General features: G+C 40.0%; 1 protein-coding gene across 4 annotated transcripts in view; it reads right to left on the bottom strand.

Moving 5' to 3' along the window:
- The window catches only part of PCSK5 (proprotein convertase subtilisin/kexin type 5), a 519,845-nt gene that overhangs the window by 46,844 nt on the left and 455,011 nt on the right, over positions 1–17,990 (bottom strand). For all 4 annotated transcript variants that reach the window (XM_070794669.1, XM_070794670.1, XM_019966083.2 and 1 more), the window contains exons 25-27: positions 5,918–5,960; positions 2,176–2,312; positions 963–1,163 (exon numbers count right to left, since the gene is read on the bottom strand). In XM_070794669.1, the coding sequence (XP_070650770.1) occupies positions 963–1,163; positions 2,176–2,312; positions 5,918–5,960 (381 nt within the window). The remainder of the gene's footprint in view (positions 1–962; positions 1,164–2,175; positions 2,313–5,917; positions 5,961–17,990) is intronic.

The following is a 17,990-nucleotide window of genomic DNA, read 5'->3' as shown; positions in this document are numbered from 1 at the left end:
GCTTCCCACATCTGCAACTAGAGAGGGTAAATTTTAAAAGGTAAACTTGAATGATGGCAAGTTCTAATAATCCAGCCAGAAAGACAAGCCATTTTAGCTGAAGTTCCCATGCTTTACAGTGATTCTTTTTTGTCTTGAGGCTTCTCAGGTGGCACAGTGATAAGGAATCCACCTGGCAGTGCAGTAGATACAAGAGACCTGGGTTTGACCCCTGGGTCAGGAAAATTCCCTCAAGTAGGAAATAGCAACCCACTCCAGTATTCTTGCCTGGAAAATTCCGTGGACAAAGGAGCCTGGTGGGATACAGCCCATGGAGTCTCAAAGAGTCAGACATGACTTACTGACTAAGCACTGCCTTGTCTAACCAGACAGGCTGTCCCACTAGTGATTTTCTTTCCTCTTTTTTATAAAGAGATATATGAATGTCATCGAAGCTATTCTGAAATCTTTGAGAAAATGGTAGTCATTTCTCTTTCTCTGTGTGCTCTGCAGCCCACTCCACCCAGCTAGAAACACAAGTGGCCAGATCAGTTGTCAGTTGCCCTTTGGTGTTTCCCTTCTGACCAAGGGCTTCCCAGGTGACTCAGTGGTAAAGAATCCGCCTGCAATTCAGGAGACGTGGGTTTGATCCCTGGATGGGGAAGATCCCCTGGGGGAAGAAATGGCAACCCACTCCAGTATTCTTGCCTGGGAAATCCCACAGAGGAGCCTGTGGGCTACAATCCTTGGGGCCGCAAAGAATCAGACACGACTGAGCGACTAAACAGCAGCAGCTCCTGACCAAATGCCAGCCACACCCTCCTGCCCTTTCCTGTGGTTAGTATCACAGAGGCTCCGGGATACCACACTTTAGTTTCACTGCCTAGCCTGCATCTCTTGGGTATCCTGAAAGCAAGGGTTTGGAGTGAGGGGAGGGGGAGGAGACAGCTGGACACCTGCGATCCCTCTTGGGGGGCACATACCATTCCAGAAGCTGCCTTCCTCCTGGGTCTGGTCGTGACGCACACATGTCCCCCGCAGCAGCTGCAGGCCTTCTCGGCAGCTGCTGCACTGATTGTGGCCAAGGCCGGTGCAGGTTTCGCAGGCTTGGTGGCAGGGCTCACAGTCTCCCATCTCTGGGTCACCGTAGAAGCCAGGGCCACAGTTCCTCACACAGCTGCCCTCTACGTGAGAATATAAGACAGGAAGCCTGAAGTGGAAGCCTGGCTGGCTGAGCCGGGTGCTCTGAGCAGGGCCAAGTTCTAAACAGGCCAAAGGGAGGCTGAGGAACATTTTTTAATCTTTAAAGAAACCGTGATGACATTCGCATATTCCAACCCAAGAATCGTGTCTTAATAAATCCAACACTTTAAGTCCTCTTTCAACTGAAAATTTAAGTTGGCTATCAAGGGTTGGGAGCATAAAAACTTTTATGTTCTCAAGACCTTGAAAAATTGCAGATAAAATGATCTCCACACATACAGAACCCCTGAAGGTCACTGTGTCTGCCCCACTGTCTCTCCCAATGGAAGACTCACAGTGTATTTCCTTCCCAACCATTCATTTCCATCATAGTCAATGAACTGACTTAAATCTAAGACTAAAAGATCTTATTTAACTTTTACAGTGCAGGGAATATAGAACATGAATAAAGTCTCAAGGAAAGAGTCATGTTCTGAATGTTCCAGGTGACTTCAGTTCCAAAGCATTTATTTCTCTTCAGTGTCTGTCCCTCCCCTCCACTCACTCTGCTTTCTGTCAGCTTGGAGATGCTTGAGAGTAATTAGTGAAGTAGGAAATATGCTTCACTAATAAAAGCAGAAGGAAGCAGTCCTGACTAACGATTATTTTCAAACCAAAGTAAAATTCCTCCTTGGACAAGAGGCATAAGAAGACTGTAAAACCTATCCGACGAGCTCTCGTGTTTCTGAATAGTTCTGGAGCCTTGTTCTCACTTTGTACCATGCCTGTTTTCAAGCTTGGGGCTTCCCTGGTGGCTCAGAGGGTAAAGAATCTGCCTGCAATGCAGGAGACCGGGGTTCGATTCCTGGGTTGGGAAGATCCCCTGGAGAAGGGAATGGCAACCCACTCCAGTATTTTTGCCTGGAGAATTCCATGGACATAGGAGCATGGCAGGCTACCATCCATAGGGTCGCAAAGAGTTGGACGCGACTGAGCAACTATTTTCAGGCTTACCCAAGAGGAAGAAGCCCTCTTCACACCAGTAACACTCATTCTGGTCACAGTTGCCACAGTTGGTATCACACGCCTTGCATTCAAATTCTTCCCTGTAGGTCTTCTCAGGACAGGTTTTATAACAGTGGTCTTTGAACCTGGGGAGATAAGATGTAGTTTCTTCTGTGAGCTATGTTAACATATTAATATTTCTCTTTATCACCATAATTTAATCTCCTTATGTGTCTACACATCATTTCTTTTGAAGTTATAATCTTTTCTCCCTTAATAACTTAAAATATAAGTGACATACACATTACATTAATTCCAGGTATACAACATAATAATTCAGTATTTGTATATATTGCAAAATGACCACCACAGCAAGTCTAGTTAACATCTGTTATCATAGTTACAGAATTATTTTTCTAATGATAGGAACATTCAGGATCTATTTTCTTAGCAATTTTCAAATATTGTACATCATTAAATTTTTTATTGAGGAATAGTTGATGTACAATATTATGTATTTCAAGTGTATCATGTAGTGATTCATAATTTTTAAAGATTATATTACATTTATAGTTATAAAATATTAGCTATATTTCCCATGTGTACAGTGCATTCTTGTAAATTATTTATTTTCTACATATATTGTGCATCATTTTTAAATTGAGGTCTATTAATTTACTATATTGTGTTTCAGTGTAGAGCAAAGTGATATATATATATATATATATACTGAATATACATATACACACATATATGCACATATATGTACACACATATACATATATATGTACACACATATATACTGAATATGCACATACATATACACATATATGTATACACATATATACACATGTATGTACATATGTACATATATGTGTATATACATATATATTGAATGTACGTATACATAATATACATATATATATGTGTATATATATATATATATATACACACATGTGTATCTTCTCCTTTAGATTCAGTTTTATATTTATATTCTTTTTAAGCTTCCTTTTCATTATAGGTTATTACAAGATGTTGAGTAGAGTTCCCTTTGCTATAGAGTAGGTCCTTGTTTTCTCTTTTATATATAGTAGTGTGTGTGTGTGTCCAGTCCCTCAGTCATGTCTGACTCTTTGCAGCCCCACAGGACTGTAGCCCACCAGGCTCCTCTGTCCATGGGTTCTCCAGGCAAGAATACTGGAGTGGGTTGCCACTTCCTTCTATAGGAGATCTTCCGACCCAGGGATCAGAATTGTGTCTCTTGCATCTCCTGCATTGGCAGGCAGATTCTTTACCACTAGTACCAGCTGGGAAGCCCCTATATACAGTAATTTGTGTATGTTAATGCCAAACTTCTAATTTATCTCTCTATCTGCATTACACATTGTTTTTAACAGGTGTCCATATTTGGGTTCAAGGGAGAAAACTTGGTCTGGTGTTTGTGTGTGTCATTAATCACCTCCCTCTAAACTTCAAGTGCCCTTTATTGGGACTTCAGGGAGGGGCCTAGGAAGAAGGAGAAGGGTATATTTATTCATGGAGTACTGATTATGTGTCAGGTATTAGCTCACTTAAACCTTTGCACAATCCCCATATGGTAGCTGTTACATATCTTTAATTTCCAGATAAGGGAACTGTAATTCCCTTAAAATTACATAGGTAAATCACATAGGTAAGAGGGGGACTGGGATTCTACCCAAGGTCTGTTTGAACAGACAACTTGTGTGCTTTTGCCGCCTGGCACTCCCCAGGTCTGAAACAAGTCAGTGTTGAGTTCAAGTAGTCTCATGAGTCCATGATGTCTATTACCAGATTATTGGTATTACCCAAGCTTTTCTGTATTTATCGTTTTATATAGATCATTTCTTATTCTTGTTCTATGGTAAAACATTGTAATTCAGACTCCATTGAGGTTCATTTGAAGGGGGAGTGGAATGAAGTTGACCTTTGCCCTCACACTGTCAAAAAGATATCACAGGGAAGCTTTGTATTTCTTCCTTAACAACATCTATTGTGCAATGTTTAATTAGCTGTATGACTGCATATCATAAAGGGCTATAATATGTATTTCTGGAAACAAATGTCTGATGTTTTATGCTTAGTGATGCTGGCCATGTTCTTTCAGTGTATTTGTTTCTCAGGGGGTTTTATGAAATGTGTTCATTAGTGCGCAATGCTGAAGTGGAGAGGTGGGCTCCAAAGTCCAACAGAGGAAACGGCTCTCAGGTGACAGAGGATGTAGGTGCAGATGAAGGGGTGTGTTCTGGTATCAAAGTGAAGAAGGCAGACAGGGTAGAGCTAGGCTGGAGGGGTGTTGGTTGTTGTTTAGTTACTAAGTTGTGTCCAACTGTTTTGTGACGCCATGGACTGAAGCCCTCTAGACTCCTCTGTCCATGAAATTCTTCCCAGGAAAGAATACTGGAATGGGTTGCTATTTGCTTCAGGGGATCTTCCCTACCCAGGGGTCACACCCGTGTCTCCTGCATCGCAGGTGGATTCTTTACCATCTGAGCCACCAGGCAAGACCCAAGGTGGAGGGATGCAGAGCTGTAATAGGGACAAAGAGAATTACCCACCTGCTTCTGCATGGTTGCTATTTTTTTAATTTGAGTCTGAGTTCTCCTTTCTTGGGTCCTAGAGGAACATTTTGTAGCTTCAACCATGTGACCTTGTCAAGAAATGCTTGCATTTCTGCTCTTCATGTCTGCTGCGGGTTCGTGTGGTGGACCACATGCCAGCTATGAATGTGCTGACAAAAGACTGGCTGCTCATTGAGTGTCATCTGGTCTACCTTACAATAATCAAGTCTAGACTCCTATTTAAATGGGACAGTAATTTAAATCATTCAGTCAGGAGGATGTAGAGACATAGTCAATGTAGAGAATACTAGGCAATTCTGGAAAAGTTGAATTAAAACCATAAGTTTAAGTAATGCTGAGGTTAATAGATTATTTTTAGTATGTCTCAGCTTGTTGGGTTTCCCTTCTCTCCCATTGTCCTCACCCCTTTTAACCTCTTTCTACCCGCCACCACATTTTGAGTTCTTGGAATCTGATGGAGGAGAAAGGCCAGGTGGTGACAGAAGGAGTCAGCCCACCAAAGTGGAGGCGACCCAAACATAGACCACCCCAAAGAGCCTTGTCTCCCTTCTTTTCTTAGTTTTCCTTCCAAGATAGGCACCAATGTATCCTGGAAGGCTGACAAGAATAGGAGGGGGAGGTGATACTGAGACATAACATCCTTGATTTGTGGATTTGTATCAGAGAACTTTGGGGGTGATGGTTATCTGCATTTCATTTAACCTAGTGGTCTTCATCTCTCATTGCCTGTAGGGGGATTAAGAGCTTAACAAACACCTGGCTTCATCCTGGACTGTCTGTCCTTTAGAACGAGGTCTCCACGCAGACATTTGGAAACAACTTGCTTGGGGTCGAGTGTATTATTAAAGTCTGTCCATAAACAGCAAGGTCTGAATCTTGGTAACCCATGGCAAGATTCCTAGACACCAGTGTCACGCTGGGTGACTTCCAGGACCAAGAGAGAGAGGGCCTCCTTTCGAGGCAAGAAAACAGCTGGGCTCTTATTGCTAAATCCAAGAATTGTTCATTAATAGCTTGACAAGAGAGAGTTGCTTCAGGCTGCAGGGCCTCTTTGCTTTAATCACTGGATTTAAGATTAAGTCAGTAATGCTTAAACTGTAGAAAAAGTTAGTGCCATGGGAAAAAAAAAAAAAAACAAAAAACAGACTTACATGTAGTACCCTGTAGCGCATGATGTGCAGGTTCCTGGATCATCTGGAAAAAAATTATAATAATCAAAATAATAATCATCGAGTTCATCATTTGAAAAACTGAGTTTTAGAAAAGTTGTGGCTTGAAACACATACTTATGGGATGGTTTCACAAAATGTACTGTCTAGAAATGTTTCAGTAGATTGCACCATTTTTAAATTAGTAACAAGATGTACACTATGATTTATCTTTATTAAAGCTAGTAAAATAAGAGTTCTCATAAAAACTTGGCCCTGACTTTCAAGGAGGAATAGGTCCAAGCTACTGGGTCTTCAAATTGTTGCTCATGAATGATCTACATAAAGAAGCTCCTGACCACAACCTAGGTAAAGGCTTCTGGTGTGTCCACACACACATTTGGAAGGGACTGCAAGCTTCCGACCTGAATGGGGGATTTTAATTGAGTTACCCCTTAATGGCAATTTGAGGGAATCTCATCTGGGAGGCTTCTTTGAAATCTGGGTAAGTATTTATTTATTTTTCTAATACAGTATATCCTTTTGTTCTGCTCTTCATTGCTCTCTTAAAGAAACTGCCCTGTTCGCATTAAGTACAGTGATTCATTGTGTCCCTGTTGGCTCAGAGGACTCTTTCCTACAACTTTCAGGTGACTTAATGAGAAAGAAAGGACTTTGCGAATCACTGACTTAGACTGTTTCTCTCACCTGTCCCTCCCTGGAAGATCCCAACTCCAAGGTCCAGTTATTAAGACAATTTGGTGACTTCCTCTGGCCTGAAGTTCTTGTGAGTGACAGAGTTACTTCCAGTAAGTTCTTTCTGTGATCTAACTTATACTCTAAGTTTGCTCTTTTCATTCTAAAAGGAGATAGAAAACAGTTGCTCCTTTCTGAAATGTGCATCTTGGTATATGAGGATTTATGTCCATCTAGTCAAGGCTGTGGTTTTTCCAGTAGTCATGTATGAATGTGAGAGTTGGACTGTGAAGAAAGCTCGCACCGAAGAATTGATGCTTTTGAACTGTGGTGTTGGAGAAGACTCCTTGGACTACAAGGAGATCCAACCAGTCCATCCTAAAGGAGATCAGTCCTGGGTGTTCTTTGGAAGGACTGATGCTGAAGCTGAAACTCCAATACTTTGGCCACCTCATGTGAAGAGTTGACTCATTGGAAAAATCCCTGATGCTGGGAGAGATTGGGGTCAGGAGGAGAAGGGGATGACAGAGGATGAGATGGCCGGATGGCATCACCGACTTGGTGGACATGAGTTTGAGTAAACTCCAGGAATTGGTGATGGACAGGGAGGCCTGGTGTGCTGCGATTCATGGGGTCGTGAAGAGTTGGACACAACTGAGTGACTGAACTGAACTGAACTAACTTTATTTAAACTAAATATTGGATTGGCCCAAAAGTTCATTTGAGATGTTATAGAAAAACCCAAACAAACTTTTGGGCCAACCCAATAAAATTATGTCCTTTGAACTTTCTGCTTGGTTTTCCTTTCTAATCTAATTTAGGCTTTATTCTGGTTCTTGAGAAGTCTGCTCCTTGATGGCAGAGTCAACTTCATCTGAGTCAGACTTTCATCTTGGCTCCTCCTAAACACTGCTGTGTATCACGCATACTGTGACTAATACATGTGCCGAAAATTAGTGGAAAAATTTCTAGAAGAGGTTCTACCATGTAAGCAGGGATCCCTAGAACCTTCTGGAAACAGTCTAGTGATGATACCATGGAGAGGGCACTGGCCTAGGAACTGGGCTACCTGTGTTTAATTTGAAGTTTTCACCCTGGCTCAACTGTTTTATGAACTTGCATAAGTATCACTCTACTTTCTGGGTGCTGATTTCTGCAGGTATAAAATGATTCCGTTGGATAAGACTGTTGCTAAGCCTCCCCCAAAGTCAAATATTCTGAAGCTAAGTCTAGCAGGAGTAGGCAATCTATGGCCTACTCGGGCGGGCCCCTTTTGTTGCATATTGTGTGTGAATTCTTCCATGCCATAGCCTCAGAGTGGTTGAAACAGAGTTAGAAAGTATTTACTGTCTGTCACTACATGTGCTGGCCCTTGGCTGTAGCACTGTTGGCTTATGACTTGGTCATGCTCACCTCTGTTAGATAACATGGATGCAAACATTATTATCTTAACAGCTTGTCCCAGAGTTCCTCTAAAGAGCTGTCTATATTTAGGAAAATATCTTGTTAAGCCACTTGGGATACAAGTTTAATCAGAATGATTAAACAAGAGCCAAGACAATCAAGGAGATAGCCAGGCCCTTCTGCAGGAGGCCATGATTTGCTAATGGGAGGGAAATAGTTTTTTGTGTCTGGGTCAGCATGGTTTGCTGTAGGGTGACCAGAGCAGGACAGTAAAGTGAACCATAAACCAGGCGAATTGTGTCATCATGGAAAGGAAAAGCTCACTGGAATTTGTGGAATTCTCAGGAGTGGGCTTTATGCTTCTACAATCCATTGGGGATCTGAGTCCTTTTTAAGAGGGTGCAAAAGTCCCAGTGAGCACTAATGGTTATATTGGGTAAGTTTATTTCCCACTATGAGTCTGTGTTTACATCTGCATTCTTTTTAGTCCTCAAAGAAATTGCTACTACTCGGCTTGCATTTGGGCAGCTTTCCTCTTCCCTGCCTGTCCTCAATGAACATATTTGACTCTGACAGTTTTGCTAATTTGGCAAGGGCTGAGGAAATTCTAATCCTGTTCTCTAATGTTCTGGCCATCCCTCCCATCTAGGAACTTAATGAGTTTGCTCTCTGCTCCCTTAAGCAGGTCACTGTTGAAAATGTGAAACAGAATCAAGCCTCAGAAATGTGCATACCAATGTAATCTCCAGTCTAGGGACTTTTCCAGCCCAGTTGCATAGTGAATTTGGTACCCTTACAACAGTTTGCATAAATGAATAATGCATAGAACAAGAACTCTGTCTTATAACAGCTTATGAATGCCCATTAGTCTTGCTCATTATTACCAGTTCTAAAGCATAAGAATTGTTGAGAAAAAATTTTCTACCCCAGAAGATTCACAAGTCAGACATAACCTAAATGGATTTAGCTTGACCACTGGGAGGCAGCTGCTATGGGATTAAGGTAAGGTAACAATCCCAAACCTGGAAGTTGACTCTAAATCAAGTTGGCATTTGGATGGTAAGGAGGGCTTAAGGAAGAAAGAGACATTTTCCTGACTTTGTGTGTGTGTGTGTGTGTGTGTGTGTGTGTGTGTGTTGGGGTGGTGGTTGAAGAGTCTAAACAAGCTAGAATTGTTAACTGTCTTGGAAGGTGTCGTCCAGAGTAGGGTATTTAAATAGATCTGGTTATTTGATCTCGTCAAACTTGAGCTGAGAGAGCATATTTTGAGAAGGGATGGTGCAAATTCAGACAGATCACAGTGAGAGCCTTCTACTTTTGAAAAAAATCTTCAGAAACAGCCACTGACTTTCAGCTGCTTACATCCCAGCTAAGGAGAATGTGTGAGCAGATGCCTTGTCAAGACGTCCCTTCTTGCAAAAATTTGTTTTATTGTCTCATTTTTACAGGATGGGCTGGGACGGATAGGACTACAGTGTCCACTCTGTCTGGAGAGAGCTTCGTGATTCTCTGCGTCCCTTTTCCATAGTTTCCTTGGAGACCAGCAGGGCTGGAGCCCAGCATGAGTGCACTGTCCTTGTGGAGACATTGACTTCTGCTGTCAGCGCCACCTTCAGTGGTCAGCTTACATTCTCTGCCATTTTATTACATTCTCAGTAATACCTATAGCCTTTACCATTGAGTTGGGTGGATCAGGCCACATCAGGAGTTAGTAGTTCTTAATTACCAACTATATTGGAAAAGGGGTATTTTAAACTTGAGATGGAGCTGAACATTTAAAAATGTCCAGAGAAAAATAATTTATTTTTATGGTTTACATAAACTTTGAGCCACATAATTAAAAATACATACAAGTTAAAATGATTCTAGTTTGCTTTTTCTAAACTTGTTTCTTATTGTGTGTTTATTTTTCATCTGAGGGAGGCAGAGGAAACTTGGTATCCTAAGAATAGCCTTTTATTAATATCATGTAATATCTAGATATGCCAGAATTAGCCAGGAGTTATAGAGATTGTTTAGGCAGAATTGACTCTCTGCAGAACTGTAGGGAAAAGTTAATGTCAAGGTGCTCCCAACTTAGTTATGGTTGTTTTTCTCAAAATTCATTTTCAGGCTCCTAGGACTTTTATCCACACCCTATGCTAGCCAGGCCTCTATCTTCTACTGGCTATTGAAACCTATCTGGCCCCTGTCCCATCACTGCAAAGACCTACTAGGTTACTGCATAGGATTCTAGACTAATGGGTGTGTTAAACTTGCAGTCTTGGGAGGCTCCTAAACCTCAGTCTCTTCTCGGGTGTCCTAGATTCATTAGGGTCCTTCTACTGTGGCCTCTTAGACCATGTCCGTAAAGATGCCATAAAACAGTGCCCACCTCATTGTAATTCAACATACCCCAGATGCTTGCTTGCTTTTCTCAGATGGTTCCAACTTTTGGACTCAGTCACCTTCTTGGGTCCAGTCACCTATATCCTAGGCTTGAGAAAATCTGGGGCTTTACCTGCCTTCCCAGTGCCTCCTACATTCAGGCAGAGCATTAGACCAAACTGATGCTCCCCCCATATTTTATAGGTTTCTAGTCCCAATAACTTTCCAAAGCTCCATAACAACACAAATCAAAAGCAGTAATCTCCATATTTTTTGAAATGTTTAAAAAAATTAGCATGTGCCTGCAATGCATATATGTCTGTCTAAATTATTTATATGTACTGGTGCATGAATATTTTACATATGTTAGAAAGGCATGCCAAAGTAGAAGATTTAAGAGGATAACATAATTTTGAATACAAATTCTGTATTTTTATATAGCCCTAATGGATTGTCTTGCATACTTTAGAGACTGCTCACTCAGGCCCACCTAACCAAAAGCTGTATCTGAGCTAATGAATTCATATATTAAACTCCCCAAAATGTGTCTTACATTTGGTTCCTTAAAGTTATAATTGAAAGGAATGGCTTTCCAATGGGTTCACTCGTATGCATATGTCTAAGGACTGCCTGCTCTTGACTTCCAGCCCCTATTTATAGACAGACTATATAATTCTAATCAACTTGTTCATCTAGCACTTTTGGGTTGAAAGAAAAGTTGAAAATACAGATATGAATGAGCATGCTTTAATGATGGGGCTGGGTGCCACTTTCTCTACCTTTCCACCACCCTCTATAGATTTAGTACACAAATTTATTTCTCTAGATGAAAATAACCAGGTCTCATATCCCTGCAAAAGACAGCCTAAAAGTTCTTCTGTTGGGAACAAGTTAAAAAAATATGGCACATTTGTATAAGATGGGCTAGTACAATACCATTCAAATTCTGTTTTTCGTGAGTGTTTAGAGATATGAAAACATTTTCATGATAGGCTAGGTGAAATAGGATGATAATCCATATCTAGTACATGCATAATCTATCCATCTATATGTATGTATAGATACAACTTTATAAAAAATCAGAAGAAAAAGCTAAAATGTTAATAGTAGTCATCAGTGATTTCATTTGTGTGTCTGTCTATGTTTCTATTTTCCTAATAAATGTGTGTCATGGAATTTGTTAGAATCAGAAATGCTATTACGGGAAGAAAGAAAGTGCTTAGGTTATGAGTCTCTGGCGTCCTTTGGGCCATGTGTCTGGAAACACTCTCTGCCCACAGATCTCCCCTGAGGAAGCTGGCCCTTTGGTTCTGCTCTTCATTTTTTGTCCCTTTCCTGCCCACTTCTGTTCTTTCATCTTTCCATTTTGCTTCTCAGCATTCTCTAATTCTACATCACTGGGACAGGACTGACGTTCTTCCATGGGGTGCAGTTAAAACAGTGGCAGATGTTTGTACAAACTCCTTTGTAAAAATTCACTTTTAATATGAATTGTTTTTCTGATAGGACTCTGTAAAGAAGGTAGTTGACTAGGAAATGGGGTTGTTCTTGGCTCTGTCTCAGACTCCCTGAGTGGACTAGGGCTGTCCCTTGGGCCAGCCATTTTAAAACCACCTCTTTATGAGCAGCTGCAGCCTTCTCGGAGCATCAGTAGGATGTCACCTCCTACTGAGGTGCACTGCTGCTTCCTTTGAGGAAACAGATAGCATTATAAGCAGCCAGTACTTAAATTGTTTATGGAAATAATTAAGCACATTGTCAATAATGCATATTCTCTGAGAGTAAATATGTACTTCATTACCGCACAGTGCTGTACAAATCTGTAGGCAAGTCAGTGACGTTCCTCACCCCACCCCAGGAAAATGAACTGGGTTAAGGGATTTATATGCCAAAAGAGTGCAACTAATTATAAGCCCCAAATAGCACTAGAAAGTACATAATTCAAATATACTTTGCACTTATAATTGCTTCAAATAGTGAACACTCAAATATGAAATGGACCCTCTGACAGCTTTGTCAAAGCAGAAGATTTTTCTGGAAGGTTCAGTGGTGCTGGGATACAAAGTATTTGGTTAGGGGGACTGTTGATGATTTTCAATCGTTTTGTCCTCAATGGTGTCCAAGGACAATGAATAAATATTTGAATTGGCAGTAATGCAAGTAGTGCAGCTGACAGTGGGGCACAACCCACTGGAGGGACACAGTAGTAGAAGAGACATGAATAAATCATCCAAATCATTGTCTACAAATGTTGGCTAAAGAGGGCTCTATTCTATGTTGGATTTTAGTCTTTACCAGGTCTCCTGATTCCAACAATGGAATAGCATAATAGTCAAGCTGTTTATGGATTTTCATCCTTCTCTAAACCAACTAGCAGGTAAAAGTGATGGCTGCATATACACAGCTGAGTTCATGTGAGGATTGCTCTCTACAGCTGTAGGTTCTTTCACTTATTCATTCATTCTAGGACTTACATTTTAGGGGGAAGACAGATGATAAAAGAAAAATTAGATAATTTTTAGAATCTAAATAAAAAATACATATTTTCAATAAATGTGTTAAGTAGCCACTAAAATTCAGGCTCCATGTTTTGTTTGGTTTTTATTTTTCTGTACCTTAATACCAACAGCATTGCCTGACACATAGCAGATACTCCAGAAATAGGCATTGAATGAAGAAGAAAAACATAAATAATATATTCAGATAAAGGGTTAGAAGTGATGAGACTATAATGGAGAAGGGAGGCTTTAACTTAGGCTAGTTGGGAAACAGCCTTTCAAGAACTGACATTTGAATAGAGATTAGAATGATAACACAGAGTTAGCCCTGTGTAGTTCTGAGGGTAGAATGTTCTAGACAGAGACCAAGAAAGTGTGATCTGTTTATGGAATGTCAGGAAGGCCAGTGGGGCTGAAGAGAATAAAGAGAAAGGGAGAGAGTCGGGATATGAGGCCAGGGTCCAGGGCAGGACCAGATAAAATATAGTCTTATAGACCAAGGTAACAGGTTTGCATTCTAATCTAAGAGTCATGGGAAGACATGAGGTGCTGTATTTAAAAATAACTTATTTTTACTATAGATATGATTACCTTTATTAAATTATAGATAGCAAAACTACTGTTGCATGTAACACATTGAGAAACACCCTTTTAAGAAATATAGTAGAGGAAAAATGATTAGGGATACACTAAAACTCCAGTACTTTGGCCACCTCATGCGAAGAGTTGACTCATTGGAAAAGACTCTGATGCTTGGAGGGATTGGGGGCAGGAGGAGAAGGGGACGACAGAGATGAGATGGCTGGATGGCATCACCGACTCGATGGACGTGAGTTTGAGTGAACTCCGGGAGTTGGTGATGGACAGGGAGGCCTGGCGTGCTACGATTCATGGAGTCGCAAAGAGTCGGACACAACTGAGCAACTGAACTGAACTGAATACTATAGGTGCAGTCATGAAGAAAAGTCAGATTTAAGAGAAATTGAGAAGATAAAATTGAGAATAGATGTAAGATGTGAGAGATAAGAAAGTCAGATGACTCCCTGACTCTTGCTGGAGCACCTGGATGGATGGAAAAGGAGGAGAATTCAGCAATGAAATAACTTAGGAGCAATAAACACTTAACTGAAAGCAACCCATGCACTGCTTTTCATGTTGTACAGAGTATATGCAGATAAGAAAAGCAACCCCTGCTCTCAGGGAGCTTGCAATCTGGTGAGAGGACAACAAGTAACAAAGCTGGCTAGAGAAGACATCATGATGTAGTAAAATGTAAAACAGATGTAAAAACCTTTAAACTAGAGCACCACAGAAATATTTATTTAGGGCCTGAAAGAAACTAAGTTGTGATTCTCCTCTCTTCTCCTTTAAATAGGCTTTTCTTTCTCATTTTGAATGGAAAAATTCAGAGTATTATTGTTAGGGTTGCCAGATAAAATATAAGACTAAAATGAGAACCTAAGGCCTACAGTTTCAGTGTAAGGCTGAATTAAAAAATAAAGTTGCCTGGAGAAGAGGGCAACAACCACCTAACAAGAACCAAACCATCCTGGTCCTGTATTTGGCACTGGGTAGATTAAAACAACGATGACAACAAACCTCTTCTGGGAATTTGATCTTACGTGGGTTTTTAATTATGTTGCATCTTACATTGGCTCTTACATAGGTTTTTAATCAGAATTCATGTTATCTGTGTGTTCTAAAGTATCTCATAAGGAAAACTTAAACTAGACCCAGGTAGGTAGTATCCCAAAGCAATTGGTAGAGGCAAATGCGAATCCTCTCTAGAGAAATGTAATCTTAACCCAGATCTCAAAGTATTCTCACATTCATTCTTGATGTTAATCTCTCATTTTGATATTAATTTCTCATTTAAATTCTTTCTTTTCTGCAATTACCCTTTGTGTTTTTTCAGTTTTTTAACTTTATTGAGGCTTTTAGTGCTAAGTCAAAGAACTCTCTTGGTAAATGTCCCATTGCACTTGAAAATATGTGGGTTGTTTTCAAGATACCTTTTTTTTTTTTTTTACATTTTAGTATAACATTTTTATTACCACCAGCACCTGTAGTATGTTTTCTTTTTTAATTTTAATTTTTTAATATCAAAAACATTTTGTATTGGCGTATAGCTCAAACATCTTTTGACATTGATTTCTAATGTAATTCCATAGTGGTAAGAGAATAGACTCTGTATGATTTCAGTACCTTTAGACCATGACATTTTTGCACTTTGTTTTGTGTCCCTGAATATGTTTCCGTGTCTCCTGGTTTATAGTGTATGGGAACTTGAATAGAATTTGTACTCTACTGTTGTGTGAAATGGTATAAATCTCAATTATGTTGAGTTGGTTAAAAAAAATAGAAATATTCTGACATTAAAGGAGAGTGGTCACAGTTTAAAAACATGAGCCATAAGGAAATCAGATGCTCTGAATGCAAGTCAGCAGAAATAATAGACAGCAGAATCAGACCCACAGAGACTACAGATCTTGAAATTATCTGACATAAAAATAAAAATTTAATATTTCAGAGAAATGAAAGAGCATTTTGAGAGTAGAAAAGTAACCAAACAGTTGAAAATAACCATATGTAAACTCTGTAAGTGAAAGACATAAAAATTCAAATTTAAAACTCAATGGATAGATTAAGTAGATTAGGCACAAGAGGAAGAAAACTAGTAAACTCAAACACAAATACAACGAAAGAAAATTCAGTCCAGATAGACAAAAAAGCAAACAGGAAAGAGCAATGAGAGATAGTGGAGGTTAAAATGAGAAGGTCTAATATATGTTAAAGTTCCAAAAAGAGATGATAGAATGTGAAAGAGGCAATGTTCAAAGAGAACAGAATACCTAAGAATTTTCCAGAGTTGTTAAAAGATAACTAGGCTGGGCTGGAAGAAACACAAGCTGGAATCAAGATTGCCGGGAGAAATATCAATAACCTCAGATATGCAGATGACACCACCCTTATGGCAGAAAGTGAAGAGGATCTAAAAAGCCTCTTGATGAAAGTGAAAGAGGAGAGTGAAAAAGTTGGCTTAAAGCTCAACATTCAGAAAACGAAGACCATGGCATCTGGTCCCACCACTTCATGGGAAATAGATGGGGAAACAGTGGAAACAGTGTCAGACTTTATTTTTGGGGGACTCCAAAATCACTGCAGATGGTGATTACAGCCATGAAATTAAAAGACACTCCTTGGAAGAAAAGTTATGACCAACCTAGACAGCATATTAAAAAGTGGAGACATTACTTTGCCCACAAAGGTCTGTCTAGTCAAGGCTATGGTTTTTCCAGTAGTCATGTGTGGATGTGAGAGTCGGACTATAAAGTAAAGCTGAGCGCTGAAGAATTGATGCTTTTGAACTGTGGTGTTGGAGAACACTCTTGAGAGTCCCTTGGACTGCAAGGAGATCCAACCAGTCCATTCTAAAGGAGATCAGTCCTCGGTGTTCTTTGGAAGGATGATGCTAAAGCTGAAACTCCAGTACTTTGGCCACCTCATGTGAAGAGATGACTCATTGGAAAAGATTCTGGTGCTGGGAGGGATTGGGGGCATGAGGAGAAGGGGATGACAGAGGATGAGATGGCTGGATGGCATCACCCACTCGATGGATGTGAGTTTGAGTGAACTCTGGGAGTAGGTGATGGACAGGGAGGCCTGATGTGCTGCAATTCATTTGGCGGCAAAGAATCGGACATGACTGAGCAACTGAACTGAACTAGGCATTAGTCCCAAGAAACAGCATAAACATATAATTATATCTTTGATCTGAAAGAAGACCTATTATACTAAAATAGAATAATCAAGAAAATGAACAGCTTTTAGACTGTGGAGAAGAATCAAGAGACTTAATAAAGAGAAGGAAAATACCTTGAGAAGCAGTTGTGAAATTTTGGTGTATGAAAGAATATCAGTCATTTCAGAAAGACACTAAAAGAGTTGCAGGAAGTTCTCTGAAATTGTGATGAAAGACTTGGAATAATAAAATATAAGAGCCAGAGGAGAACTTAGGCTCAAAGCCCAGCTTAAATGTTAGAAGAATATGAGGGATTTTTGTTTGTTTCTTTTGAATACTCTGCTTCTTCCAAAAGAATGAGTCTTTTTCTGAGTTTCCAGTGAATTTTGTGTTTATGCTGTCACTCTTATCCAGTGGGGGTGTTGTGAATTATTAATGATCTGCCATATTCAGGGAATATATCTTACTCATCTCTGCAACCCTAGTCCCTAGTGTTATGCCCAGCATTAATTTATCCCTTTTGCAAGTATATTTTGGGTTCTACTATATGCTGTGGCTACAATGTTGACTAATTCCTGATACAATATGGAGCTTATGGTCTATGGATCAATGCAGCAAGTAAAAAGATATTGTAGAATGCTATGTGATCAGTGTTACTAACAGAATTGTGAACAATTTATGAAGAAAAAAGAGTGTGTGTGTGTGTGTGTGTGTGTGTGTGTGGTGGGGGGTTCCTAGAGGAAGTGGAAGCTTAGATGAGATCTGAAAAGTGAGTTTGAGGGGGGGAGAGGGTGGAAACTTTTTAATGTGGAAAAGCCTGGAGGTAGATAAGAGCTGAATTTATGGAGATAATTCCTTTAGTAAATGGGTTCATGAGATTCTCCTTGAAGAAACCATAGAGAGAGTGGCAAAAACCTTGTTAGAATACAGCATAGATGCCCTCACCTTAAAAACATACAGGTTTTTAAATTAAAGAATGGGAAAAGTACAAAAGTGGTTTCCAAAGAATTTGAGGTAGCACCTGTAGAGTAGATGTTAGGACTCAAGTAAGCATGAAGAGATAGGAGAGAGAAGATGGAAGAAACCAGTGGCTAAATTATGAAGTTTTTATGTCATGCTCAGGAATACAGGTTTTACACAGAGCTGTAGGAAATCATTTTAGATTTGTAGGCAGTTGTCACAACAGGTTTAAGTTTTAGAAAGCACGCCATTTTGCAGGATAGAGCATGAAATTCAGAAGTGAAAGAATAGAAAAAGATTAGAATTAGGGAGACCAGTTAAAAAGACTATTGCAGTATCCAGATGAACTACGTTTATGACCTGAACTATAGTACTGGATGTGGGTTGACGTGGACAGAGTGAACAACGT

This window comes from Bos indicus, chromosome 8 (assembly GCF_029378745.1).
Source record: "Bos indicus isolate NIAB-ARS_2022 breed Sahiwal x Tharparkar chromosome 8, NIAB-ARS_B.indTharparkar_mat_pri_1.0, whole genome shotgun sequence".
NCBI classification, from domain to species: domain Eukaryota; kingdom Metazoa; phylum Chordata; class Mammalia; order Artiodactyla; family Bovidae; genus Bos; species Bos indicus.
The sequence above is the reverse complement of the archived record's forward strand: the minus strand, read 5'-3'. Positions and strand labels throughout refer to the sequence as shown.